Genomic DNA, 27,353 nt, shown 5'->3' on the forward strand with positions numbered 1-27,353 from the left:
TCATCAACCTGTGTGGCTGTGAAGTTAAGAGAGCTGTTCCCTACTGCATTGATACATGGCAGTGGGCTAAGTACTGATGGGATCCTTTCTTTAAATTTGCTAATGGTATTGTCGGCCCACCAAGATTTCCCAATTATCCATTCCATACCTAGAAAAAAATTACAGTAAATGATCCGAATTTGCCCTAAAATTTACTGGGTACTTCTCTACCCCATGCCCATTTCCTCAACAAAGTTCAGTATACATTGGTTCAGTACTTCTTGTGTATCCTACTGACAAATTGCAATTAAAGATTGTTTATGAGTCCCAAATCTCAAGTCTGAGTCAAGTTTAAAGTCTGTTTAGGACGAGTCTCAAGTGAAGTCTCAAGTTAGTGTGCGTGCAATTTAAGTATGACTCAAGTCTAAGTGACAAACCTGAGACCCCATCTCAGCCATATTCCACTGCTGTAAGTCTAAATTCCTGTGACTGATTTGACCTTGTGTCTGGCCAGGAAATGTTTTAGAACAACATATGTTTGGGTGAGTAAAGAGTGTTTATATGTATTGCAAGCACCTGCCTGACATGTTGAGGGTATTTTTTCAATAAAGACACAAAACACAGAACAGCTTTACAGTTTTTCTGCAATTAGTTGTGTCATCAACTTGCTGCTTTGACACAGGTGTACTGAGCTGACATGACAGGAAGTAGAATGTGTCCAACTTGACTGAAGTGTTGTGGAACGCATCTTTTGACTCTCTTGACTTGCTCTGCTGTAACCCTCTCATCTATAGGGCTCTAAGGGGCTAGAACAGTAACATTACTCTTTGGCTTTGAAAATAAGATTTGCCATTGAAAACAAAACCTGAACTGAAAAATCAAACAATGGCATTGAAAAATTTTTTAGTTTGAAAAACTATTGGAAAAACTTGTATTGGCAATGAAATAAATATTAATAATAAATAAATATTTTTTAACGTTGTCACAATTTCTCACTGCTGTCACTGGTTTTCAGTTTCAACTTTCTGTCAGTATTTTGGCATGGGGGGCTTGAGGGGAAGAGTAGATCATACTGTACAATTTCCATCACTCAGTGAGCCGTTCTCTCACTTTTATTTCAGTGAAATGTCTCCCGCCCCTTCCCTGCATCAGTAGAGAGTTCTCGGGGCTGTGATTGGCTGTTTGCAGGGGTTCCTCCTCACCCATTGGCTGGAGGATGTGTGAATCACGGTCATTGTTGTGACTCGTGTGGGAGTTCCCTGGAGTCTGGGATGGAAGAGAGAAGGCTCTTATCAAGCGGAGGGAAGGTAAGGGAGACTTCATGTATCCACATATCCTTAAACAAGAGTGGAGAGGGGCTGGAACGTTACTGGCCTGAATTAAGCTTTTCAGTGTTTGTCGGTATGTGTCTCTGGAGAAAGAAATGACTTCACAGTGAATGAATCTTGATAATGTATTTCTCATACGCAGATGCATGTTTAGTTAGACTTCCATCTATTAAAATACCTGTTTGTGGTTGAAGATGAAGGTTTAGCGGTTCACAGTTGTACTGAGAAGATGCTACGTGATGAATAGCATTGAGTCTCTCTCTCTCTGTGTGTGTGTGTGTGTGTGTGTGTGTGTGTGTGTGCCTTCTTTACCCGTGTGTTTGTGTCTCTTAAATGCCAGTGTATAGACTATTCTGAGACAGAGCCAACATTTTTTTTAATAATCCAGAAATCCTTCTCTGTCTCCTTGTATCCTAATTATTCAGGTTGGTCTGAATTCAGAGCCTCCCCTTTCTCTGTCTCTGTTGCCATGGAAACCCTCCACCCAGCTCCCTCCGTCTATATTTATAGTAGCCTATAGTGAAGGCCTGAATGAGTGCGTTGATTTACTAAGACTGTCTGCTTCCCAGGCAATATATTTCAGACCAAATTTGGTTTCAGTCAGTTACCCAAAATAATGCCTTAACAATAATAAAAATAATAATAGATTGAAGAGTGACACAGATGCAAAAATTGGACCAAAGAAAATATACCATAAAAGCATCTCTTGTTGATCTGATAAAAGAAGACCAGAATGGAAACTGTAATCTGTATTAAGTAAAAGCAAGATGTGTAATCAGTAGATTTGAGCAAGACAGAATATCGCCACTCTAAAGCATGATTCACCCCGTCTGTTAAACTTATATCCTAAAAACCTTGATATATAAAGTTTTCAACCACTACAAGTGATGGATTCCCAATTAAAGGACTATGCTATTAGTTTTTCATCTTATAATCCATTAACTACATTCAACATACCAGATAACTACAAAATACAAGCAACAACAAGCACACCACAGGTTTAACATGGTTTACCTACTTTCCTGCCAGCCATTGGTCGTATGCTATGAAAATACAATTGCATATGCATGAACCTTGCTTGAGAAGTGATGCAACAACAACCCACTCTCTCTAATTTAACTATCCTGTTATGGCTCACCCTTAAACTCTTCATGCCCACTCCTCAGGTTGAGCTGGCCCAAGAGTCTGTGGTTTAGAAACTCAGATGCGGTGCCTGCTGGTTGACAAAGACACCATGGAGAGTTTCTCTGAGCAGAGAGTGCCAATTTTTCTACTAGCACAAATGGTGCTTAAGTGGGACTACATCATTGCAAAATTTTCTTTTAAGAGACCTGACTTGCACCTGTAGCTGTGCCGAAGATGGGGTCTTTGCATAAACATGATTATCTATGTACCCACTAAATAATCCTGTGCTTGCAAGAGGAATAGTAGAATACATTGTTTGTGTTTTTTGTCTTTGAGTCATTCAGTCAAGACTTGTGCTCAAGGTTTCTGATAGTGTGTAGGCGTGTCATTATCCAATAATAAAGTTGTGTTGGGCTGTGTTTGGCAAGTGAGGGAATAGAATGTTCCCAGTGCACATCATCTACTTGAAATTCATATCAGAATCAGTTTTATTGCCAAGTATGTTTTCACATACGAGGAATTTTTTCTGGTGATTGGTGCAATTGAGGATCAGGGGGATCAGCAACAGTGGGGCTCTCTAGCCTTGTTGATGAGGCTAATAGCAGATGGGAAGAAGCTATTTTTGTGGTGAGAGGTTTTGGTCCTGAAGGACCGCAGCCTCCTGCCAGAGGGGAGTGACTCAAAGAGTTTGTGTCCAGGGTGGGAGGAGTCAGCTACAATCTTCCTTGCACGCCTCAAAGTCCTTGAGGCGTACAGGTCCTGGAGGGATGGAAGATTGCAGCCAATCACCTTTTCCGCAGAGTGGATGATACGCTGCAGTCTGTTATTGTCCCTCTCCGTGGCAGCAGCGTACCAGATGGTGATGGAGGAGGTGAGGATGGACTCAATGATGGAGGTGTAGAAGTTCACCATCATAGTCCTTGGCAGGTTGAACTTCTTCAACTGCCTCAGGAAATACATCCTCTGCTGAGCTTTTTTGATGAGGGAGCTGATGTTCAGCTCCCATTTGAGATCCTCTGTGATGGTGGTACCCGAGAAGCGGAAATGCTCCACGGTAGCCACGGGGGAGTCGCACAGGGTGATGGGGGTGGGTGGGGCTGGGCTCTTCCTGAAGTCCACTATCATTTCCACTGTCTTCAGAGCGTTAAGCTCTAGGTTGTTCTGCCTGCACCAGGTCACCAGACGGTCAGTCTCCCACCTGTAGGCAGACTCATCGCCATCAGAGATGAGTCCAATGAGAGTGGTGTCGTCTGCAAACTTCAAGAGCTTGACAGACTGATGGCTGGAGGTGCAGGCGTTGGTGTACAGGGAGAAGAGCAGAGGAGAAAGAACGCAGCCTTGCGGGGATCCAGTGCTGATGGTCTGGGAGTCAGACACATGCTTTCCTAGCTTCACGTGCTGCCTCCTGTCAGACAGGAAGTCGGTGATCCACCTGCAGGTGGAGTCAGGCACGCTCAGCTGGGAGAGCTTGTCCTGCAGCAGAGCCGGGATGATGGTGTTGAAGGCAGAGCTGAAGTCGACAAACCGGATCCTGGCCTAGGTTCCTGAGGAGTCCAGGTGCTGAGTGATGAAGTGGAGAGCCATGTTGACGGCGTCATCTACAGACCTGTTGGCTCTGTAGGCGAACTGCAGGGGGTCCAGGAGTGGGTCAGTGATGGATTTGAGGTGGGACAGGACAAGGCGCTCAAATGATTTCATGACCACAGAGGTCAGGGCAATGGGTCTGTAGTCATTTAGACCTGTGGGCCTTGGTTTTTTGGGGACAGGGATGATGGTGGAGGATTTGAAGCAGGCTGGCACGTGGCAGGTCTCCAGTGAAGTGTTGAAGATGTCCGTGAACACTGGAGACAGCTGATCAGCACAGTGCTTCAGGGATGATGGAGAGACAGAGTCAGGGCCGGCTGCTTTGCGGGGGTTCTGCTTCTTAAAAAGCCTGTTGACATCTCTCTCCAGGATAGAGAGAGACGTTCCTTTGGTAGGGGAGGAGGAGGGGGGTTCTGATGTGGCTCTGATGTGGAGGTTAGTGTCAGGCTTGTCCCATTGTCTTTCAAAGCGGCAGTAGAACTCATTCAGATCGTTGGCCAGACGGAAGTCGTTAATGGAGTGGGGGGGTTTAAGTTTGTAGTTTGTGATCTTTCTGAGCCCTTTCCAGACAGAAGCAGAGTCGTTGGCTGAGAACTGGAGCTGAAGTTTCTCAGAGTACAGTCGTTTAGCTTCTCTCACCGCTTTGCTAAACCTGTACTTGGACTCTTTAAACTTGTCCCTGTCCCCACTCCTGAAAGCTTCCTCCTTTTGCCTCCTGAGCTGACTGAGCTTAGCTGTGAACCAGGGTTTGTCATTGTTATAACTCACCCTGGCGCGTGATGGGATACAGCAGTCCTCACAGAAGCTGATGTATGACGTCACAGCCTCTGTGAACTCATCCAGACTGTTGGAAGCAGTCCTGAACACTTCCCAGTTAGTGCGGTCCAAACATGCCCGCAGATCCTCTATGGCTTCACTGCTCCACTGCTTCGATGTCCTCACAACAGGTTTACACAGTTTTAGTTTCTGCCTGTATGTGGGAATCAGGTGGACCATGACATGTTCAGAGTGGCCCAGTGCAGCCCGGGGGACGGCGTGATAAGCACCACTGATTGTGGTGTAACAGTGGTCCAGAGTGTTCCCCTCTCTGGTCGGGCAATTAACAAATTGTCTGTATTTGGGCAGTTCGTGGCTGAGGTTACCTTTGTTAAAGTCACCAAGGACAATAACTAAGGAGTCCGGGTTGGTCCGCTCCACACACAGTATCTGATCGGCGAGCGCCCGCTGTGCCTCCTGCACGTTGGCCTGTGGTGGGATGTAAACACCAACCAGGATGAATGAGGTGAACTCACGGGGGGAGTAGTACAGTGTGTTTATATATTATATATTATAATATTTATATTCTGCTAATTTTGTGTGAAAAGGGTAGTAGATACCAGTAACCGTTTCAACTCGAATATCAAATATACTTGTATCACAGCTTATTTCCGTGTGGGTTGTAGTGAATGGCTATATCACGAACATCAAGTATAAATTGTCACAATTGTCCGCTGGCATGAAATTCGCTTTGGCATTCCCCTGCCCATCCAGAAAACTCTTTGGTATGTGTGTGTTACGTAGGTCAGGTGTGTGTATTTTTGTATCTGGAGTGGAAGGAACCAGAGTGGCTGAAAGAAGTGAAGCGCCAATGCAAGTTTACACATTCAGAAACAGCAACTGAAGATGGAGGCAGATGATCTGATCTGCTGCTGATCTGCTGCACGCATGCGCACACACACACACACAGAACGAGAGAGAGAGAGAGAAGGCACACTTCTGCTCTTCTCCTTTACCTGTCAAATTATTTACATAATGATTATAGCCTACATTGCCTTTTTGCTACGACCATATAGTAAGCCTACATTTGGCCTCCACCGTCTCCACACGCAGTTGCTAAAATGGTAAAAATCTATAATCATATTCAGATTCAACCTGGACATTGAAACTATAGTGAAAGGTATCAGTTTTATGTAATGTTGGTGCTGGTATCATGTCAATATCATTATCAACAGATGTTTCCTGTCTGTCTGTCTAATTTTGCTGGGAACTGAGCATGTCACCCATGAAAAATAGGCCACCCTAACCTATTAACATGAACGCTGAAATGACAACCATGGCAACCAGGCAGTGTTTCAGGACATTGGGTTAAATGTATTTCTATGAGATTCTTGTCTTTTAAGAGTCAAATTTAACTTGCTCGTGATTTTCCCCTTTTTTGCAAATTCAAAATTGTTCCATTAGAAAGTGCATATACAGTAAACAAGAATGTTTTAATGCAGACAAATGTTGCAGGGACAAGACTAGGAATCATCATGCTGGTCTGATTTTGTGCAACAAAGGGTTAAATCGCGTATTTATGAAGTGCTTTAGAGGAGGGGGCTCTATATATTGTTTCTATATTGTCTGATATAGCCTATAAATATTGCATTATTATTTAAAGGTGACATCGTTATCTTTCAAGATGCCGCCGCAATAGTGGCAGCCTGTTACAGCAGCTCCTGCTCATTGTTGAGCTTTTTTCCCTTTTTTCCTATTTCTTCTACTTCTAATTGTATTTTTGATCAACGGTCAGCTTCTCTTATTCGCCCACTATGGACATGTCAGGAGGAGACGGTACAAACCAGTTCTCCCCTCCATCATCATGGGGAATGTAAGATCTCTCCCTAGTAAGATTGACGAGCTAACGACGCTAACCCGACATCAGAGGGAATGCCGGGAGTGTAGTATCATGGTGTTCACGGAGACGTGGCTAACCGCGCTGACACCGGACACCGGCGCTGCGTTGGACGGGTTTCAGCTGATACGGGCTGACGGGACAAAGGAGAGCTGTAAAAGGAAGGAAGGGGGACTGGCTGTGTTTGTGAATGATAGATGGTGTAACCCTGGGCACATCACTGTCAAAGAGCAACTCTGCAGTAGACGCTCTGCGTCCCCCCCCCCCCCCCCCCCCCCCCGCTAATGCGGATGCGGCATGCAATGTCCTCCACTCAGTTACCAGCAGGCTGCAGACACAGCACCCTCATGCCCTCTTCTTTATCTCTGGGGACTTTAACCATGCCACTCTGGACTCCACTCTACCCCTCTACCTCTGCCCCACCAGAGACAATAAAACACTGGACTTACTGTATGCCAACACTAAGGAGGCATACAGCTCATCACCTCTCCCTCCCCTGGGGAGATCAGATCACAACCTGGTGCACCTCCTCCCTGTGTATGAACCTCTTGTACACAGGCAGCCAGCAGTCACCTGCACAGTGAGGAGATGGTCTGACGAGGCTGAAAAGGCCTTAATGGACTGCTTTGGTTCAACTGTGTGGGAAGTACTTTGTGTTGACCACGGGGAAGACGTTGACAGCCTGGCACACTGTATAATGAATTACATCAACTTCTGTGTGGAATTACGGAACAAACCCTGGATTACTTCTGACATCAAGGCTCTCCTCAAGAGGAAAAAGAGAACCTTCAGGTCAGGAAACAAGGAGGAGCTGAAGGATGCACAGAGGGAGCTGAGATCAGGGAAGGGGAGAACAGCTACAGGAGGAGGATGGAGAACCAGCTGCAGCTGAGCTTGGAGGGGCTTTAAAACCATCTCAGGCTACAAGGAACCCAACTCCAAGCCTGTGGAGGACAGGAAGTGGGCAGATGACCTGAATCACTTCTTCAATAGATTTGATCAGTCATCCGCCCCTCCCCCCGTCCTGTCTTCCCTGCTGCAGCCACCACCCTCTGGGCCTCCTGTGGATTGCCCCGTCCCCACCTCAGCTCCACTTCACACATCACTCAGCTCACAGTCACCCTGTACTTCCACCTCATTCCCTGTCCACTGCCCTTCCCCCTCAACCACCACCTCCAGTGCACAGTCACCCTGCTCCAATCTGTCCCTCACAATAAACCAGGTGAGGAGGGAACTCAGGAGGATCAAGCCAAAGAAAGCAGCAGTTCCCGATGGCATCAGCTCAAGGTTCCTGAAGTCCTGTGCAGACCAACTGTGCAGGATAGTTGAGCACATGTTCAACATGAGCCTGAAGCTAGGGAGAGTGCCACAGCTGTGGAAGACATCCTGCGTGGTACCGGTGCCGAAGACACCTCAGCTCAAGGACCTCAACAGCTACAGGCCGGTGGCACTGACATCCCACCTGATGAAGACCCTGGAGAGGCTGGTCCTTGTTCATCTTCAGCACCTGGTGAGCCCATCTCTGGACCCGCTTCAGTTCGCCCACCAGCCTGGCATTGGTGTAGACGACGCTGTCATCTTCCTCCTACAACGATCCCTCTCTCACCTGGAAAAGGCTGGGACCACTGTGAGAATCATGTTCTTTGATTTCTCCAGTGCTTTCAACACCATCCAACCCACGATCCTGAGGGACAAGAGTGCACGGGAGTGGACCACCACCATACAACATGGATCCTTTACTACCTCACCAACCGGCCACAGTATGTGAGGATCTAGGACTGTGTGTCTGACAGGGTTGTCCGCAGTACAGGGGCCCCACAGGGAACGGTTCTCTCTCTCACTCTCAAAACACACCAGTGAACATCCAGGGAATAGACATTTAGATTGTGGACTCTTATAAGTACCTTGGTGGTCACCTGAACAACAAACTGGACTGGACTGACAACACACATGCTCTTTACAAAAAAGGACAGAGCAGGCTGTACCTGCTACGGAGACTCAGGTCTTTTGGGGTGCAGGGGGAACTCCTGAAGACCTTTTATGACTCTGTGGCGGCATCAGCCATCTTCTACGGTGTGGTCTGCTGCGGCAGCAGCATCTCCACTGCTGACAGGGGGAGACTGAACAGGCTGATGAGAAAGGCCAGCTCTGTTCTGGGATGCCCCCTGGACCAAGTGGAGGTAGTGGGAGACAGGAGAATGGTGGTGAAGCTATTATCCCTGTTGGAGAACACCTCCCACCCCATGCAGGGCACTCTGACAGCACTGAGCAGCTCCTTCAGTGACAGGCTGCTGCACCCACAGTGTGTGAAGGAGAGATACCGCAAGTCTTTCCTTCCAGCTGCTGTCAGACTTTACAACAGACACTGTGCTCGGTAACCACACACACACACCAGAAACTGACAACTAAATCACCACCGTAATATCCCACGAACGCTGCTACTGTTGTTGTAAATATATAATTTTTTGTGTCTATATATTTTGTATATTATTATATTGTTATTATTTATCTTTCCTAAATATCTGTTATTGCAGTTTCTTTGCAGCTTTCCTGTTCTCTGCACTGCCACTTTGCTGCTGTAACACTGTGAATTTCCCCACTGTGGGACTAATAAAGGCAATCTTATCTTATCTTATCTTATCTTATCTTATCTTATCTTATCTTATCTTATCTTATCTTATCACCCAGCCCTAGCTGAACTTGTTGATGAGCTTGACTCTACACTGCAACTTTTCCTCAGAATGGATGTTTCAAATGTGGCTTAATTTGCTCAGCAGAAGTAGATTTGTCACAATATTATTTGTGTGAACATTGACAATCCCCATGTAAATATGTAATCTGGCCACCAAACAAGAAAAATAAATTTGTAAACTCACAATATCTTGCAAACATAAAATGGATCTGCAAATACACAAACAAATAAATAACATATCTGCTGATAGATGCAGTGAGATAAGAATCGATGACTGAGCTGCAGCTCTAGCTGCCCTAGGGCTTCTGTCACAGACAAGAGAGCTGTTTTAGTGGAGTGACTGCTCTTCAAGGCTAACTGATTTGGATCCAGGAGGTAATTCCATGAGAAAAAAAGTCTGCATAAAGACCATCCTTTCAGTATATTTGGATGAGAATGTAGTTTTTGAGCAGAGGTGTTACCTGAGCCTGTTTGAATGCAGTTGGAAATGTTTGCTGTCATAATAGTGTGAAACATGGCTTGGAGGAGGTTTATGGGAATGGGGTCCAACGCACATGTAGTAGTAACTACAGTTTGTACACATTGTTCTCAGTGAGAGGGATGAATGAGAGGAGTGATACGTCCTTGTGTGGTAGGACTACTACACATTATACTTTTTGGAGTCTTGCACACTCAGGCTGAGTGAGGGAGGTGGTGAGCTGGTGAGCTATTGACCAAAGAAGGTAGAGAGGAGCATGAGAGCAGAGGATTGCTTTATGATTGACTTGCCAGTGTGCTCTCCTCAGAGAGAGGGCCGACCATGGAGGGTGACTTGCCCTTAACTGGGGGAGACTGGTTGTCTCTGAGAGGTTCACAGAATTGGTGGCCACCACTTTTAAAGAAGGAGGCAAAGATAATAGCTGAGATGTTTGTGTCTGGTGAAGGATTGTGTAATGTTTTGAAGGTGCTGTGTTTGTCTGTAGTAGTGCTGATCTTATCATGGCAAAAAGCAGTTTGGCAGCATTGATACTGCATAAGAAGAAAGATAGAAGTGATTGATAACCCTTGAGGTCAACTGGAGTCACTTGTTTTACACAATTTTCTCAGCTCTGAAATCTGTGCGCAGTTTTTGGGTGGTGTCAGTCAGCCGAGGTTGAGGCAGGTTAGAGTGGGTAGATTGGTGGATAGAGGGCATGGGTTATCCAGACATGAGGTTAGTCTAGAGTAGAGAGACTGTGGCATCACTGAAGAAAATGTGCTAAGAAGAGGTAGAGCGGTGTGTCTCGCTCACTCTCAAAATCACCCATTGGCCCGGGTGGATGGTAAATGACAACCACAGAGTCTTTTACTGTAGCAGTCACCGCAACAGCTTAATACTCAAAGCAGGAATACTTGTTTGGAGGCAACAGCTGAGTGAATTTTTAAAATTGCTGTTGTAATGTCCTGTTTAAAGTGTTGGTGTTGTTTAAATGCAAATATGGAGCTTTCAGCATTTTCCATGTCATCTACATTCAGATCAGTGCTGAAGGCAACCTTTAAGTTTTTAGCAAATAATAGTGATTTATCACTATTCAGCAGCAATCTAGAATTTGTCATCTTCTTTCTCTGAGTGATCCCCAGCAACATTTTTTTCAAATTCAGTATCCAAGCTACAGCCTTTTTCAGACTGTTCCAATTTGAGTAATACTCAGTCAGCTTGCTGGTGGGACTTTCTCCCTCAATATTCGCTGTAATTTTCACTTCTGGATCGTCTGAAGAAAGAGAACTTTGTGACATTTTGTCTGGGTTCTTAGGCCACTGAGATTCCTCCTTTTTCAGGAACTCTGGTCCTTGTAGCCATCTTTTAGATTTCAGGAAAGCCTCAATGTTTAATCCCAGTGATGCATCATCTGCAGGATTTTGTTTGGTGTCCACATACCTCCACTGGGTATCCTTTGATAGGTCATGTATCTATTGGCTACAAAGGTGTGGAATTGCTTGGTCTGGTTGCAGATATATTTAAGCACACACAAGCTGCAACTCTGCACATATCATCCAATCAACTGGTACAGCTAAAGTGACTACTGTCAGCTCAAGTCTGGGAATTGTCATTTTTTTAAGGGTGCTACCCTAGACTTTCCCATCACTAAAGCAACATGATCTTCCCCCACACTAGTGACATATCTAAGGTAACTGGTTATGCCATAACCTTGCTCACTGGCATGACAATAGTGATGCTATTGCATCATTTCCACTTGTCCAAAGTCCTTGGGTTTCAGGCATCTGCTGACCTGGGAATGTTTTAGTTGATCGAGTTCAGTCAGCCATTTTTCATATGGTTTGGAGAGTTCACCATGGATTGTTATATCCCATTCACAGAGTCTGGTCAGAGATCTTGTTTTGATTGTAATCTGGAATCCATATGTGTCATTTTTAATATTCTAGTACATCCCAAGAGCTCTCTCCATAGTATGACTATCAACAAATGTTTTCTCTGTCTATTTTTATTGGGAACTGCTCATCACAATTGACAAATAGTCAGGATGCTGGATCACGAAGCAGCAACGAAGCATGAGAGGCGCATCTCTTTATGTATCAAAGGGTTAAATCATTTCATCACATTAATGAAGTGCTACAGAGGTGATTTCAAAATATCGAGATATATGTTGTGTATCATGATATCAGAATGATATCAGGCACCGCCTTCAGGATACAATGTTTGAACCATTGGGTGCACGTCAGAATCAGAATCAGAATCAGAATCAGTTTTATTGCCAAGTATGTTTTCACATACAAGGATTTTTTTCTGGTGATTGGTGCAATTGATCAGCAACAGTGGGGCTCTCTAGCCTTGTTGATAAGGCTAATAGCAGATGGGAAGAAGCTATTTTTGTGGCGAGAGGTTTTGGTCCTGAAGGACCGCAGCCTCCTGCCAGAGGGGAGTGTCACAAAGAGTTTGTGTCCAGGGTGGGAGGAGTATTGAGACCCAATATATTACTTATAGGCCATAATGCCCAGCCCAAATATGTATAGGCAACCGGTTCTTTGTCGAATCATTACAAGAAATGACTCATTATTGGATCCTAGTGGAGATGATAAAAATGTCTCTTCAAGTGTCTTTTGCAGCATGTCAAGTAGGAACACAGACAGGAAGCATGAATCTTCTCAGCATTGATCAATTTTCCTTCTTAAATGATTCTGTCAGTCAAGGTGTCTCATATTGTGCTGTGTTCTACCTCCAGGTCTGCACTCTGTCTGTGTGTGGATAGCAGGGCAGGAGCATGGCTGCAGGTGAGCACAAAACACACACATCCAGCAGTTTAGATCAACAATATTTATAAACATATAGTTTGTTGCTAGATTTGGTATCTCAAAGAGAGGTCAACCTCTCATCTCTCTCTGTCTCTCTCTCTCTCTCTCTGTTACTCTCTCTCTCTCTCTCTCTCTCTCTCTCTTTCTCTCTCTCTCTTTCATACACACACACAGAGCAAACTCTAGTCTTTCATCATTTTTCCTGTATGGTTGGCTGCCTCACATTGTGATATCGTCAGAAGAAGGAGCTCTTCTGTGTGTGGGAACAGGTTATTATGTTATTTATAGTTGTTTACAGTTATTATATAATTCAGTTTGTTGAACTTGCTGGTGGTTGGTTTGATGTTTTACAGCTATGGTCAGCTTAATTGTATCAGATTGTTCATTTATTGGAAATCTGGGTCTGAGTGAATCCATAATGTTATTCATCATAAACGATTTTTTGTCATCGGTGTGAAATGAGTCACATGGATGTTTCTATTTTATGCATTTGCATTTGAATTTATAATAACTGATTTTTGTGGAATCAAGCTGTAAACACAGCACTGACATGTTATAACCATTTAAGTTGATCAAGCAGATGTGTTTGCACAGTTTCCTATTTACACATCCAGCATCATTTTGATGTTCGAGTATTTTATGGAAAATTGATCTATTAGAACACCAATAAACATATAGAGCATGCTTGGCTGTTTGGCCAGAAACAACCCAGTATTAACCAAGAAAAGACAGAAAGCCTGGAAAGAAATAACTGTAAAATAAATACAAAATATAAAATAAAATAAATGATCAGATCATCTGTTCTGTTACAGTTGCCAGGGAAAAAAACATTTGCATTGCATTAGAATGTTTTCACTTTCTTAACATAGGTACACAATTTGACTGAAAGCACACAATTACAACTTTGAAGACAAATGATAAAACAAAGAATATGTTGGGGGGCAGAAGTCCAGAAATGGACCCAGGCTGGCTCCGGAGTGCCCAAACCTCATCTTAGTCTCTTGGGTGGAAGATCCACCTGTTTTTCTAAAAACAACCACATTATCTTGAAAACACAGGTGGTCCAAAAGGTTGTAAAGGAATGTGCCCAGAGGCTGCCAGGGGTACAGAAGGCCTTGGCTACTACTGCCAAACTTTTTTAATGGGAGCCGGTGACTTCAGTGGGAGCTGGTAACTCTCCCTGCTTTCTGACACCTATGTTTCCAAGGATACCCTTTATTTTTTTTAAAAACTTTAGAAACTTTATTCAAACTAAGTTACATGTTATCACAAACTTCTGATAATATAATTCTATTCTTCAAACATGAACGTAGTTAATGTATTAAGTGCATGATTCAACATTTGATATACTTTGCAGTACAGAATACATTTTAATCATGTCAGATCACATAATACATTGCAGGATGTATTTTTATGATGCTTTGACCATCTTTTACCCCATTCTCGTGGACCCAATATCTCAGTAATGCCTTGAAGGAACTTATTCAAATTTGGCACAAATGTCTACCTGGACTAAAGAATGAACTGATTAGACTTTGGTGGTCAAAGGTCAAGGTCACGGTGACCTCAAAACATGTGATTTTGGCCTTGTGAATGTAATATCTCAGTAACACCTTGAGGGAATTCCTTCTAACTTGGTACAAACATTCACTTAGACTCAAGGATGAACTGATTAGATTTTTACTGATTTCGACAAAATTTCACAAAAAAGGTTAATATTTTATATGACTCTGGATAAACAGGGATGTAATCTGAAGCTAGTCTGAGTCGCGGATGCAGACAAACACAAGGCAGTAATTCTAGTTTGTTATTATTCAATATTCAATGTGGAAAATTCACCTTCTTTCACACACCGCAGAGCCCCACAGCTTGACAAAACCAATCAAAGAGGAAATGTATCTTACAAAGGGGTAAAAACAGATGTAGCTAGAGGAATGGATAAATTATTCAATGTGACTAGCTACTGTCCCTATGTTGCAAAAAGAAAAAACCCTAAAGCAGTCAATGACAATCAAAATCATGTAAAAAATAGTTGTATAATGTATATGTAACCCAGCTGCCCGTGTGCGTGTTACGCCTCCCCCTACACCCGAGACTCTGCGTTGTGTTAATGATGTTGTTGGGGCTGGGTGCGATGCGAGGGACGAGTCGGACACACGGGTGGTCAGGATTGTGGCTGAGACTGCCTGGTTTATTGACGTCGATGTTGGCGGCTTTTCATCCCTTACAAACCATGAACAGATACTGTGTTTCAGTAAAGACATAAAAAGTGATCATACAGTATTCAAAATAAAGCGCTGTACCTCTACAGGTATTAAACCTCTTAAAACAGGTTCAGTTATAAACTCAGAGCACAGGAGAAACCCTAAATAGCTCAAAGTAGCCATGGAGCTAACACACGAAGCTAGTAGCAAACACAGCCAACACACTCATACAAAACAAAGCTACAAAATCCTAAAACTTCATGGAAATAGTAAACAAACATCTCGTTACAAACACTGTTTAGGTCACATAGCATATTAACTGTTATGGTAAAGATATTTGACTACAATGTGAAGAGCTACTTATCGTGCTGCTTACCTTACAAACCATGAACAGATACTGTGGCAAAATGGCGGCCACGCAGCGCCAAAGCAAACAAAACATGGTGCCCAGTACGGGCCAAACAGCGACAATCGCGCAACACCTAAGTGCAAAAACAATGTACCAGCGCCATCTACTGACATTATTAGGCAACTGCCTTACATATACATAAGACAAAAGTTAATTTAATATTTTCAGTTTAATTAAAATACTTTATTGGTGGGGAACAAACATTGTACACACACACACACACTATAGTAATGCTCCCAGCTAGTCTGAGAGCACCTGGGGATTATACAATTGATATTAAAAAATATGAATATTGCTGCCATAAATGCTACTTAACTGTTCCAGGCTGTCAAAACACTGCATGTTGTCATAGTAAGCATTAAAAAAAGAAGAAGACAACCATTGTGATGAGGCTTTGCTGTTTATTGAGAACTTTTTAAATATTGTCCCTGGCAAATACTCCTCTGTATTCTAATAAAAAAATTTAAAAAAACTAAAACTAGCACTGAAACTATTAAAAACTAAACTAAAACTAAACATTTTTAAACAATAGAAACTAACCTGAGATGAACAAAGCCACTCTGGAAACTAAAACTAAACTGAATCGACAACAAAAATAAAAAACTAAATAAAGATAAATATAGACTATAATAACTCTGGGACAGTGCTCAGCACAGGGGCAATAATGAGACACAGTCTCTTTATGAAGTCAGGGGACTTACAGGGGTTGGACAATGAAACTGAAACGCCTGCTTTTAGACCACAATAATTCATTAGTATGGTGTAGGGCCTCCTTTTGCGGCCAATACAGCATCAATTCGTCTTGGGAATGACAGATACAAGTTCTGCACAGTGGCCAGAGGGATTTTGAGCCATTCTTCTTGCAGAATAGTGGCCAGGTCACTACATGAGGCTGGTGGAGGAAAACGTTTCCTGACTCGCTCCTCCAAAACACCCCAAAGTGGCTCAATAATATTTAGATCTGGTGACTGTGCAGGCCATGGGAGATGTTCAACTTCACTTTCATGTTCATCAAACTACTCTGTCACCAGTCTTGCTGTGTGTATTGGTGCATTATCATCCTGATACACGGCACCGCCTTCAGGATACAATGTTTGAACCATTGGGTGCACGTCAGAATCAGAATCAGAATCAGAATCAGTTTTATTGCCAAGTATGTTTTCACATACAAGGAATTTTTTCTGGTGATTGGTGCAATTGAGGATCAGGGGGATCAGCAACAGTGGGGCTCTCTAGCCTTGTTGATGAGGCTAATAGCAGATGGGAAGAAGCTATTTTTGTGGCGAGAGGTTTTGGTCCTGAAGGACCGCAGCCTCCTGCCAGAGGGGAGTGTCACAAAAAGTTTGTGTCCAGGGTGGGAGGAGTCAGCTACAATCTTCCTTGCACACCTCAGAGTCCTTGAGGCGTACAGGTCCTGGAGGGATGGAAGATTGCAGCCAATCACCTTCTCAGCAGAGTGGATGATACGCCGCAGTCTGTTATTGTCCCTCTCCGTGGCAGCAGCGTACCAGATGGTGATGGAGGAGGTGAGGATGGACTCAATGATGGAGGTGTAGAAGTTCACCATCATAGTCCTTGGCAGGTTGAACTTCTTCAACTGCCTCAGGAAATACATCCTCTGCTGAGCTTTTTTGATGAGGGAGCTGATGTTCAGCTCCCATTTGAGATCCTCTGTGATTGTGGTTCCCAAGAAGCGGAAATGCTCCACGGTAGCCACGGGGGAGTCGCACAGGGTGATGGGGGTGGGTGGGGCTGGGCTCTTCCTGAAGTCCACTATCATTTCCACTGTCTTCAGAGCGTTAAGCTCTAGGTTGTTCTGCCTGCACCAGGTCACCAGACGGTCAGTCTCCCACCTGTAGGCAGACTCATCGCCATCAGATCTCTCATTGAGTCCAATGAGAGTGGTGTCGTCTGCAAACTTCAGGAGCTTGACAGACTGATGGCTGGAGGTGCAGGTGTTGGTGTACAGGGAGAAGAGCAGAGGAGAAAGAATGCAGCCTTGCGGGGATCCAGTGCTGATGGTCTGGGAGTCAGACACATGCTTTCCTAGCTTCACGTGCTGCCTCCTGTCAGACAGGAAGTCGGTGATCCACCTGCAGGTGGAGTCAGGCACACTCAGCTGGGAGAGCTTGTCCTGCAGCAGAGCCGGGATGATGGTGTTGAAGGCAGAGCTGAAGTCCACAAACAGGATCCTGGCATAGGTCCCTGAGGAGTCCAGGTGCTGGAGCATGAAGTGGAGAGCCATGTTGATGGCGTCATCTACAGACCTGTTGGCTCTGTAGGCGAACTGCAGGGGGTCCAGGAGTGGGTCAGTGATGGATTTGAGGTGGGACAGGACAAGGCGCTCAAACGATTTCATGACCACAGAGGTCAGGGCAATGGGTCTACAGTCATTTAGACCTGTGGGCCTTGGTTTTTTGGGGACAGGGATGATGGTGGAGGATTTGAAGCAGGCTGGCACATGGCAGGTCTCCAGTGAGGTGTTGAAGATGTCCGTGAACACCGGAGACAGCTGATCAGCACAGTGCTTCAGGGATGATGGAGAGACAGAGTCAGGACCGGCTGCTTTGCGGGGGTTCTGCTTCTTAAAAAGCCTGTTGACATCTCTCTCCAGGATAGAGAGAGATGTTCCTTTGGTAGGGGAGGAGGGGGGTTCTGATGTGGCTCTGATGTGGAGGTTAGTGTCAGGCTTGTCCCATTGTCTTTCAAAGCAGCAGTAGAACTCATTCAGATCATTGGCCAGACGGAAGTCATTAATGGAGTGGGGGGGTTTAGGTTTGTAGTTTGTGATCTTTCTGAGCCCTTTCCAGACAGAAGCAGAGTCATTGGCTGAGAACTGGAGCTGAAGTTTCTCAGAGTACAGTCGTTTAGCTTCTCTCACCGCTTTGCTAAACCTGTACTTGGACTCTTTAAACTTGTCCCTGTCCCCACTCCTGAAAGCTTCCTCCTTTTGCCTCCTGAGCTGACTGAGCTGAGCTGTGAACCAGGGTTTGTCATTGTTATAACTCACCCTGGTGCGTGATGGGATACAGCAGTCCTCACAGACGCTGATGTATGACGTCACAGCCTCTGTGAACTCATCCAGACTGTTGGAAGCAGTCCTGAACACCTCCCAGTTAGTGCGGTCCAAACATGCCCGCAGATCCTCTATGGCTTCACTGCTCCACTGCTTCGATGTCCTCGCAACAGGTTTACACAGTTTTAGTTTCTGCCTGTATGTGGGAATCAGGTGGACCATGACATGGTCAGAGTGGCCCAGTGCAGCCCGGGGGACGGCGTGATAAGCACCACTGATTGTGGTGTAACAGTGGTCCAGAGTGTTCCCCTCTCTGGTCGGGCAATTAACAAACTGTCTGTATTTGGGCAGTTCGTGGCTGAGGTTACCTTTGTTAAAGTCACCAAGGACAATAACTACGGAGTCCGGGTTGGTCCGCTCCACACACAGTATCTGCTGTGGCCTGTGGTGGGATGGAAACACCGACCAGGATGAATGAGGTGAACTCACGGGGGGAGTAGAAGGGCCTGCAGTTTATGATGAAAGTTTCCAGGTCAGGAGAACAGTGCTGCAGGATCACTGTCACGTCTCTGCACCAGCCACTGTTTGCATAAAAGCAGATTCCTCCACCTTTGGTTTTGCCGGACAGCTCTGTGTTGCGATCCGCTCTGAAGAGCTGGAAGCCGGCCAGCTCCAGCGCAGAGTCCGGAATCGATCCACACAGCCACGTCTCCGTGAAGCACAGGACGGCAGATGAAGAAAAGTCTCTTTTCTTCTGCACCAGTAGCTGAAGTTCATCCAGCTTGTTGGGCAGTGAACGCACCTTGGAGAGAAAGATACCTGGGAGAGGTGTGCGGAGTCCGCGCCGGCGTAGACGCGCAAGCGCACCGGCACGTTTTCCTCTCGCGTTTCACTGCGAGAGCAACGGTCAGTGACCTCTGACCAAAATGTCCAATAATTCCACAGGAGAGTCGAGAAAGGTGGAAAAAAGATCCACTGGAGTTGTTTCTCTGATGTTAATGAGCTCTTCTCTGGTGAAAGAGCTCCGGAAACCAAAGCAGAAAACTGAATTTACAAAGAAAATGAGGCAAAAAAGTGCGCAGTGACGCGCCCATCTAGCACAAGTATTGGGCCAAGGGAATGCCATGATATTGCAGCCCAAACCATCACTGATCCACCCCCATGCTTCACTCAGGGCATGCAACAGTCTGGGTGGTACGCTTCTTGGGGCTTCTCCACACCGTAACTCTCCCGGATGTGGGAAAGACAGTAAAGGTGGACTCATCAGAGAACAATACATGTTTCACAATGTCCACAGCCCAAGATTTGCGCTGCTGGCACCATTGAAACCGACGTTTGGCATTGGCACGAGTGACCAAAGGTTTGGCTATAGCAGCCCGGCCATGTATATTGACCCTGTGGATCTCCCGACGGACAGTTTTGGTGGAAACAGGAGAGTTGAAGTGCACATTTAATTCTGCAATGAGTTGGGCAGCTGTGGTTAGCACCCAGACATCCCTTTCAGACAGCTTCCTCTTGCGTCCACAGTTACTCCTGTTGGATGTGGTTCGTCCTTCTTGGTGGTATGCTGACATTACCCTGGATACCATGGCTTTTGATACATCACAAAGACTTGCTGTCTTGGTCACAGATGCGCCAGCAAGACATGCACCAACAATTTGTCCTCTTTTGAACTCTGATATGTCACCCATAATGTTGTGTGCATTGCAATATTTTGAGCAAAACTGTGCTATTACTCTGCTAATTGAACCTTCACACTCTGCTCTTACTGGTGCAATGTGCAATCAATGAAGATTGGCCACCAGGCTGGTCAAATTTAGCCATGAAACCTCCAACACTAAATTGGCAGGTGTTTCAGTTTCATTGTCCAACCCCTGTAAGTGCAGACTTCATTTTCTTGACTCTATCTATCTATCTATCTATCACACATACATACACACACACACACACACACACACAGACACATACACACTTAAGATGACACACAAGGAAAATGGGAGAGAGAATAAAGGTTCTACTCGTAATCGAACAGGTGAAGAAACACACTTATTCAAGAAACTATAAACTCATTTACCAATCCTAGGTCAAAGATATTAATGAGGTCCTGCTGCCTGGGTTAACAGCCAAACAGCACTTTCCATCTGATAAAGGATCCTGCCAGGGTACCCCCCTCCCTTTCATAGTTTTTTTCCTCTCCCTGTGAACACAAGCTGTATTTGTCTATTTACTTTTCTCTTATCTCTCCAGAGCTTCACATTTTCAGTTACTCAGTTTATGACAAAAACTTTTTTTTTAATGTGCTTGCTCTCTGAAAGGCTGTCCTGGCCAAGACTTCCTTAAAAACCTCCAGCAGGTTAATGATCTCGGCAGAATCTACCATAAGTACAGAGTTTATCATGAAAGCAGACAATTATAACAAAGTAAATAAATGATAAAACAAAGAATAAAGATAAACAAATTATTCATACTAATTTTACTTTCACAAGTGTCCTCCTGAAGTCCAGTATTCCCTCTCTTTTAGCTTTTTTTTTTGGTCTACTCCAATTGCTGCTAGAAATGTCTGCGCAATATTGTGTTTAAGGAATCTGCATGTAGTTTTTTTGTTTTTCATGTTTGATGAGTGTAATTTGAACAAATTCCTTTCAAAATATTTGGAGACACATCTACAACAATGCAAACCTATCTTCAACTATGTTTGGGGCCAACTATACCAAGTGACTGATGAGTAACCCTATGATTACCTTAACTTTGGATTTTGTTTCATGTCTGTGTTGCAGCCTTCCTCGATGGTAAGGATGCTCATTCTGTCCTGAAGCGCTTCCCTCGTGCCAATGGCTACCTGGAGGAACTAAGACAGGGGAATATTGAGAGAGAGTGTGGTGAGGAGAGCTGCAGCTTTGAAGAGGCCAATGAAGTGTTTGAGAATAAAGAGAGAACGGTGAGTCACTGTTGTATTGTAAAGAACGTGTGTTCATCAACTCCTCCATTAATTATGGTAATGTAGTATTAGTGTAGTGACTGCTGGACAAGAATCACTGCTACTAAGAACTCTCACAATGTAAAAAGTTGAAAAGACTTACATCTTTACTTTATTTCAAGACTTCAAGGGTGCCAACAATCCAGCTAAAATACTGCCAAGTGGGAAGATATCAAATTTATATATTTTACTACTAATTTATTTGTTTAATATAATTTATCTATCTATAACATTTTGCTTCAACACAATGGCTATTCCTAATTCCTCAATCCACCAATACTGTTGGCTGAGGAAGAGTTTAAACAATTTTGAAAATCAGATTATATAATTTTTTTAAAGCAATGCTACATTTCTAGAGGAATACTGTGGGCAGCTTTTGAATATCTACAAGTGCTGTTTATCTCATACATTTCAGTTAAAAGGTTAGCCAAGATAGCTAATCCCTAATCCCTTTATTAAAAAAGATGCATACATATTTTTTCATATTACAGGGAACTTAATACTTCATATTTATACTTTATACTTTATACTTCAGATCTTGAAACAGATTTCATGGTAAGTTGCAAGTCCCTTGAAGATCTAACCTTTCCAAAATGGATAATGACTTGGCTAAGACTCTGGGTGAACCCATATTTATTTTGGAAGTGGTTGAACACATCAAATTTATAAAGATAATGTATATTGTAAATTCCCCTTTTCTGTTTTGGGCAAATTAAAAATGAAATATCTTTGTCACTAAATCTCTGGATGATATATACGCCTCAAACTCTGTCCCAGTCCTCAAAAAATGTAAGGCAGGTAAAAGATGGTCCAGTCTCACCCTTTCCCTGGCTGGCCAGGTAGGCTTGATCTCCTACATGTTTTAGACTTGTCTCCAGTTATCTAAAGATTGGACAGCAGCACATTTATGACACAACAATTACCCCCAATCCACTTGCAGTGAGTTTTGGTGTTCCTTTTGACAACAGCATCTCTGCCCTTTTCTTGGTTGCACTGCTCTGCTGGCAAGACGCCTCATTATCTTGAAACTGAAATATGTTTCACCACCTAAATTTCAATGATGGATCAAGGAGGTTCTGAATTTTATTAAGCTGGAGAAAATCAGATTCTTCACTAAGGGCTTCCTGGAAGTACAAACACACACACAAAATGTATTTTTACTTTTTCCCCAGACTTTTTGTAATCATTTATTATCCTTTTTATTAATTATTTCATGCATATGTATGTCTATGCATCTGTTTGTATGTGCATGTACACACAGTTTATACTTAAAATTATGTTTTTAACTCTTTTTGTAAATTCTAGGGGTGGATTGGGATTGGGTAGGTAAGTAGGTGGGTGGGTAGATGAGTACTTGTTCTCTGAGAAATGTGTTCAAAAATTCTAAACTTTCAAAAAAAGATAGCTTTGACAGTCTAAACCAGTTTGGTTTAGTACTGCTGAGTGTGCTACGTGCACTTTGGTATTTTTGTAGTGAGAAGCACCCAGCACACCATACATCTGCAAATAGAGTGGGATCAGAAAGATTACAGTATCATACTTTACAGGTATGAGAAGCTGCCTAGGCCAAAATTAAATACTTCACTTGCGCATACATATATGCACATACGTGCATAACATCATACATTCATTACACATACAGATGCATATACATACAGTTATGCATATACATACATACATGCATATACATATATAGATATTCATAAAAGCATACATACATACCCATGTGTGTGCTTGAGTATGTATGTATGTGCGTGCATAAGTTTGTATGTATGTATGTGCACAACTTTGTATATATGTGCATGCTTAACTGTGTATGTATATGTGCGCTTGAGTATGTATGTATGTGCGTGCTTGAGTATATATGTATGTGCATGCTTGAGTATGTATGTATCCGGAAGGCATCATACTTTAACTGGAAGTTAGTACCAACAAGGTGGCAAACCAACCACCAATAGACATAAATGGCGGAGTAAAGAGTGCGTGTACATTCAGGCAGTTTTTTGCTTTTTTAATGAGAAAAGGAAAAAAAAAATTTTTTCATTTTTTCATTTAAAGCCAAAAATGCAGTTTTTGTTGTCAGAATTAATGCATATATATTAGTGCTGTAAGCATTAACGTGTTCATTTCGATGAGATTAAGGACCGAGCATAATGCATCTTGTAATCTTGTTAATCGCATGCCGCCAAAGATTCTTTATTTTACACCGTCACTGCTGCTGTTACCAAAGATTCTAGAGCACTACTTTCTAGAATCTTTGCCTGCTACTATTTTGACCCTTTGACACACGCTTCCTTGTTGTCAAGCTGCCACAGATTTTATATAGCAGAGTTAGATACTGTCAAGTCATGTCTATAAAAAAATGATTGATCCTTGGGGATCTCCATAGTTTGAATCAATCAACACCAAGAAACACCTGTTATAAAGATAGGATCTGAACCACACTATTGATTACTACCCACTTCTCCAGTCTGTTGAAATCTATGTTGTGATCTACCCTATGGAAGGCAGCACTGAGGTCTAAAAGAACTAAAATGGAGCAATCGCCTGCATCTTCAGTCAATAGGAGGTCATTTCAAACTTTAAGAGGAGCCATCTCAGTGCTGTGGAGTGAATGGAAGCCAGACTAGAATGTTTCAAACATTTTGGACAGAAATGGGAGTCTAGAGACAGGTCTCTAATTTTCCAGAGCAGTAGGATCCAAGTTGGGTTTTTTAAGGAGAGATTCAATAAGAGCTGTTTTAAAATAGGCAGGAACAGGGCCAGAGGTCAGAGAGCTGTTAACAATTGATAATTTATTGATAATTGATTTCTTTTGAAATTATTCAAATTGTTGAATCTAGCCTAGATTTGCCTGTTTTACATGGAATTATTGCTGACAATCTAATAATATTGCAATGATGATGATTTTTTCCGAGACTTTTATAATATATAATATAAAAGTTTGATGTGCACATAAGCATTGACGTGTGGTTATTGTGCAACATCACTCCTGATGCAGGGGCTATTTGTAAGCTTTTGCTATTGCTACCAGCCCAATATTAGCATCAACAGCTTTTTATGCACCAATATAGAAGAAAATTAGCAAATTCTGCATCGAACTTCATTCCTTTACTCTGCAAGAGCTGTCTCCAGAGGTGGAAAGCAACAGGAAGTGTCTCTTCCTGTCTATCTCTTTAACTTCTTTTCTTCTACTGAAGTTAGCATGCTAACCAGCTAGCTCCTGTCAGGCCGGACCATCTCGTCGTTTTTCGATACTGAATCATTGTACCATACAGACTGCCCTGAAGACATTGCTGCTCAGAGGACATATAACCTCTTATTTTGTAAACACAACAATGATTAAAGCTTTTGCTAAGACTGGCAAGTAAACAGCTGTTGTTTCTAACACTTACTATGTCACAACAGCAAAACTTACAAATTGCTTCTGGCTTAAAAGAATTGTAAACTACCTACTAACTGTCGGAATCTTAATTCTGGCTGGCTAGCACTGATGCCATAATCAGAATAATAATGATTTCTAAGCAGGTGATAGACAGCGCAAAATACTCTTATTCTTTTATTCTTATTCTTATTCTTATTCTTTGTGTTGCCTAATAAAGTTAGTAGCTGTCTCTCTGGTGCCTGGCTGTGATGCATATACTGCACACTCCTTGCCAAGGAAGGTGGGATAACACATTCGAGTTTCTTGAGGTTTCCTGAGGTTTTGTACAAAATTTGGTGCATATTGGCCACTATGTGGTATTTTAAAAATTTGCTGAGGAGTTCATTGATTGATGAGTGATGTTGAAATTATTGGTTCTTTTTCCGACAGTTGTGCAAATATATACGTGGTATACATAGCATGAATACATACGACGTATATACACACTATGGCTGCTACTCCCACCATTGGCTCAAAGTGCAAGTGCTTGCAGCTGTATTTAGTAACACTTATACTGTATGTATTTATTGTATTTAGATCACTAGCTGACCGGCACACCACTTGGGTCTTGGGTATGGCAGTGGCAATATGGCTTGAGGGCCCCCCCAGAAAATTTAAATGAAGTAACCCTTGCTATGTTGCTATGTTTCACCTAGATGTAAAAAAAATCTGGTATGTATGTGTATCATATTTAGATAAATACAAAAGTCTCATGGAGCAATACCCTAAACTCACAGCTGTATTTAGATACTCTAATGCGTATTTATTGTATTATAAGCCTGGTTTACCTGGTAATCTGGCTGTATGAAACATTCCTATGTTTCATGTAAAATCCATGTATGCAGCCGATCAGTAATTACATTTATCGCCTTACCTAATTTTAATGTCAGTTTAACTTTTCATCTGTCTTTGAATTAAGCAAAACTTTCAAATGAAACCCAAAGTGCAAAAATCTCAAATGTCTCTTTCATCCCTGCCAGATGGAGTTTTGGAAAACTCGCAGTGCCTACACAGTGACCAGCAACAGTGAAGGGCGCTCTGAGCGTGCTGACACTGTCTACATGGTGGTTCCTCTCCTTGGCGTGGCCCTGCTCATCATCATCGGCCTCTTCCTACTTTGGAGGTGCCAGCTTCAGAAAGCCACACGTCGACGACCCCCCTACACCCAGAACCGCTACTTGGCCAACAACCGCAGCACCCGCAGCCTGCCACGGATTCTGGTTTACCGGGAAGCAGTGTCACACACTGAAAGCTCACAGCTGGAGTCCAACTCACATTCCACCGTGCTAGTGAGTGGTGCTGAGAGAGGAGGAGGTTCCCAGTTGAACTTTCACCAGCAGAACACTCATGCCCTCTATATCCAGGATTCCTCCCTGTCAGTTGCCTCACGGCTGTCCGGCGCCACGCCACCTCCATCTTATGAAGAGGTGACAGGACACCTGGAAAGCGGTGATGAGACCTCAGCACCTTCATATAGTGATCCTCCACCGAAATATGAGGAAATCATAAAAGAGAAATGAAAGAGGCAAAAATAATGTAGTCATGGCTAATGCTCCCTCACAGTGTCTGAAGGAGGTCAGTCCTGGCAAAAAAAGCTGTCTCTGCCTCAGTTGGTGGTGCTGGCTGCTGGGTGCTGAAACCCTTAATGTAATTTACATTTTCTACACCATGTATCACCTTTGTTTCACTCATGGGTGCAACCTAAAGCCAGTCACTATCATGAATATGAGTGTCACTCAGGATTATTGGTCTTAATTCACCCTAAACACCTCATCAGATATTTTGTTTTTCATTTTGCTTTGGCAAACAGTGAATGGACACCAGGCTTTGTAACTGTTGAGCCACACCTAAATGTACAACGAGATATATGGAGACAATGCTTGCTCATAGAGTGGCAGGAAAAAGTATGTCAATTTTCATGCTTTGATTGGTCATAAAACGTTATCCGATTTTCATTAAAGTCTTCATCTCAGTACAGACAAACACACCCTTGGATTTAATTACTGGCTGAACCTCTTTTGGCTCCAACAACCTGAAACCAGCTTTTCCAGTAGCTGCTGACCAGACCTGCTCAGAGTTAAGGAGGAAGTTTGGACCATTCTTCCTGAGAGCTGCTTCAGCTTAGACAGATTCTCAGGATGTCTGGTGTGTGTTTAGCCTTAATGTCATCAATCCATAAAACATTTCCCCAGTACAGTAGTGTTGTGGAGAGCCAAGCTGCTCTTTGGCAAACTTCAGGTGCAGTGATGTTTTGTGGAGAGCAGCCGTTTCCTCTGTGGTGTCCTGTCATGGATAGCATGATCTTTGTGTGGTTGTGTGTCATGAACAGAGATGTGAACCAGCTCCAATGATTTCTTTAAGCTTTCAACTGTGATTCTGAGCTTCTTTGTCACTGATCATCTGTGTTGAGCTTTTGGAGTCATCTCAGCTGCCTCCGCAGCCTTCTACAACTGAATCATCTCCATCTAAAGACAGTTATGAAGATCTAAAGTCTGTGACTTTTCATGCTCATCAACTGTTTTTTGTAAGTCACAGACTCCAGTCTGGTCTCACTGACTGACTCTAGGTCTGATAACTCCTGACTGCAGTCAACTTCTGTTCATGTCATTAGGCGAGGGATTCAAATACAAAATCAAAAAAGACAACAGATTGTGTTTGTTCATAATTGTAACTTAGATGAAGATCAGACAAT

General features: G+C 43.3%; 1 protein-coding gene across 1 annotated transcript; it reads left to right on the top strand.

The window, feature by feature from the left end:
- Positions 1–199: 199 nt before the first annotated feature.
- LOC139608040 (transmembrane gamma-carboxyglutamic acid protein 3) lies at positions 200–26,644 on the top strand. Its single transcript, XM_071461490.1, has 4 exons — positions 200–1,286; positions 12,562–12,610; positions 21,038–21,198; positions 25,642–26,644. The coding sequence occupies exons 2-4, from the start codon at positions 12,601–12,603 to the stop codon at positions 26,179–26,181; spliced, it is 711 nt and encodes a 236-aa protein (XP_071317591.1). The 5' UTR covers positions 200–1,286; positions 12,562–12,600; the 3' UTR covers positions 26,182–26,644.
- The last annotated feature ends 709 nt before the right edge of the window (positions 26,645–27,353 follow it).

Source organism: Trachinotus anak, unplaced genomic scaffold (genome assembly GCF_046630095.1).
Source record: "Trachinotus anak isolate AG129_WGS33_773 ecotype Australia unplaced genomic scaffold, CSIRO_AGI_Tana_v1 ptg000024l, whole genome shotgun sequence".
NCBI lineage: Eukaryota > Metazoa > Chordata > Actinopteri > Carangiformes > Carangidae > Trachinotus > Trachinotus anak.

Bases quoted from the DNA above. Each gene is read 5' to 3' on its own strand.
- LOC139608040 (XM_071461490.1), top strand. The intron at 21,199-25,641 runs GTGAGTCACTGT...CATCCCTGCCAG, and splicing joins TTGAGAATAAAGAGAGAACG to ATGGAGTTTTGGAAAACTCG.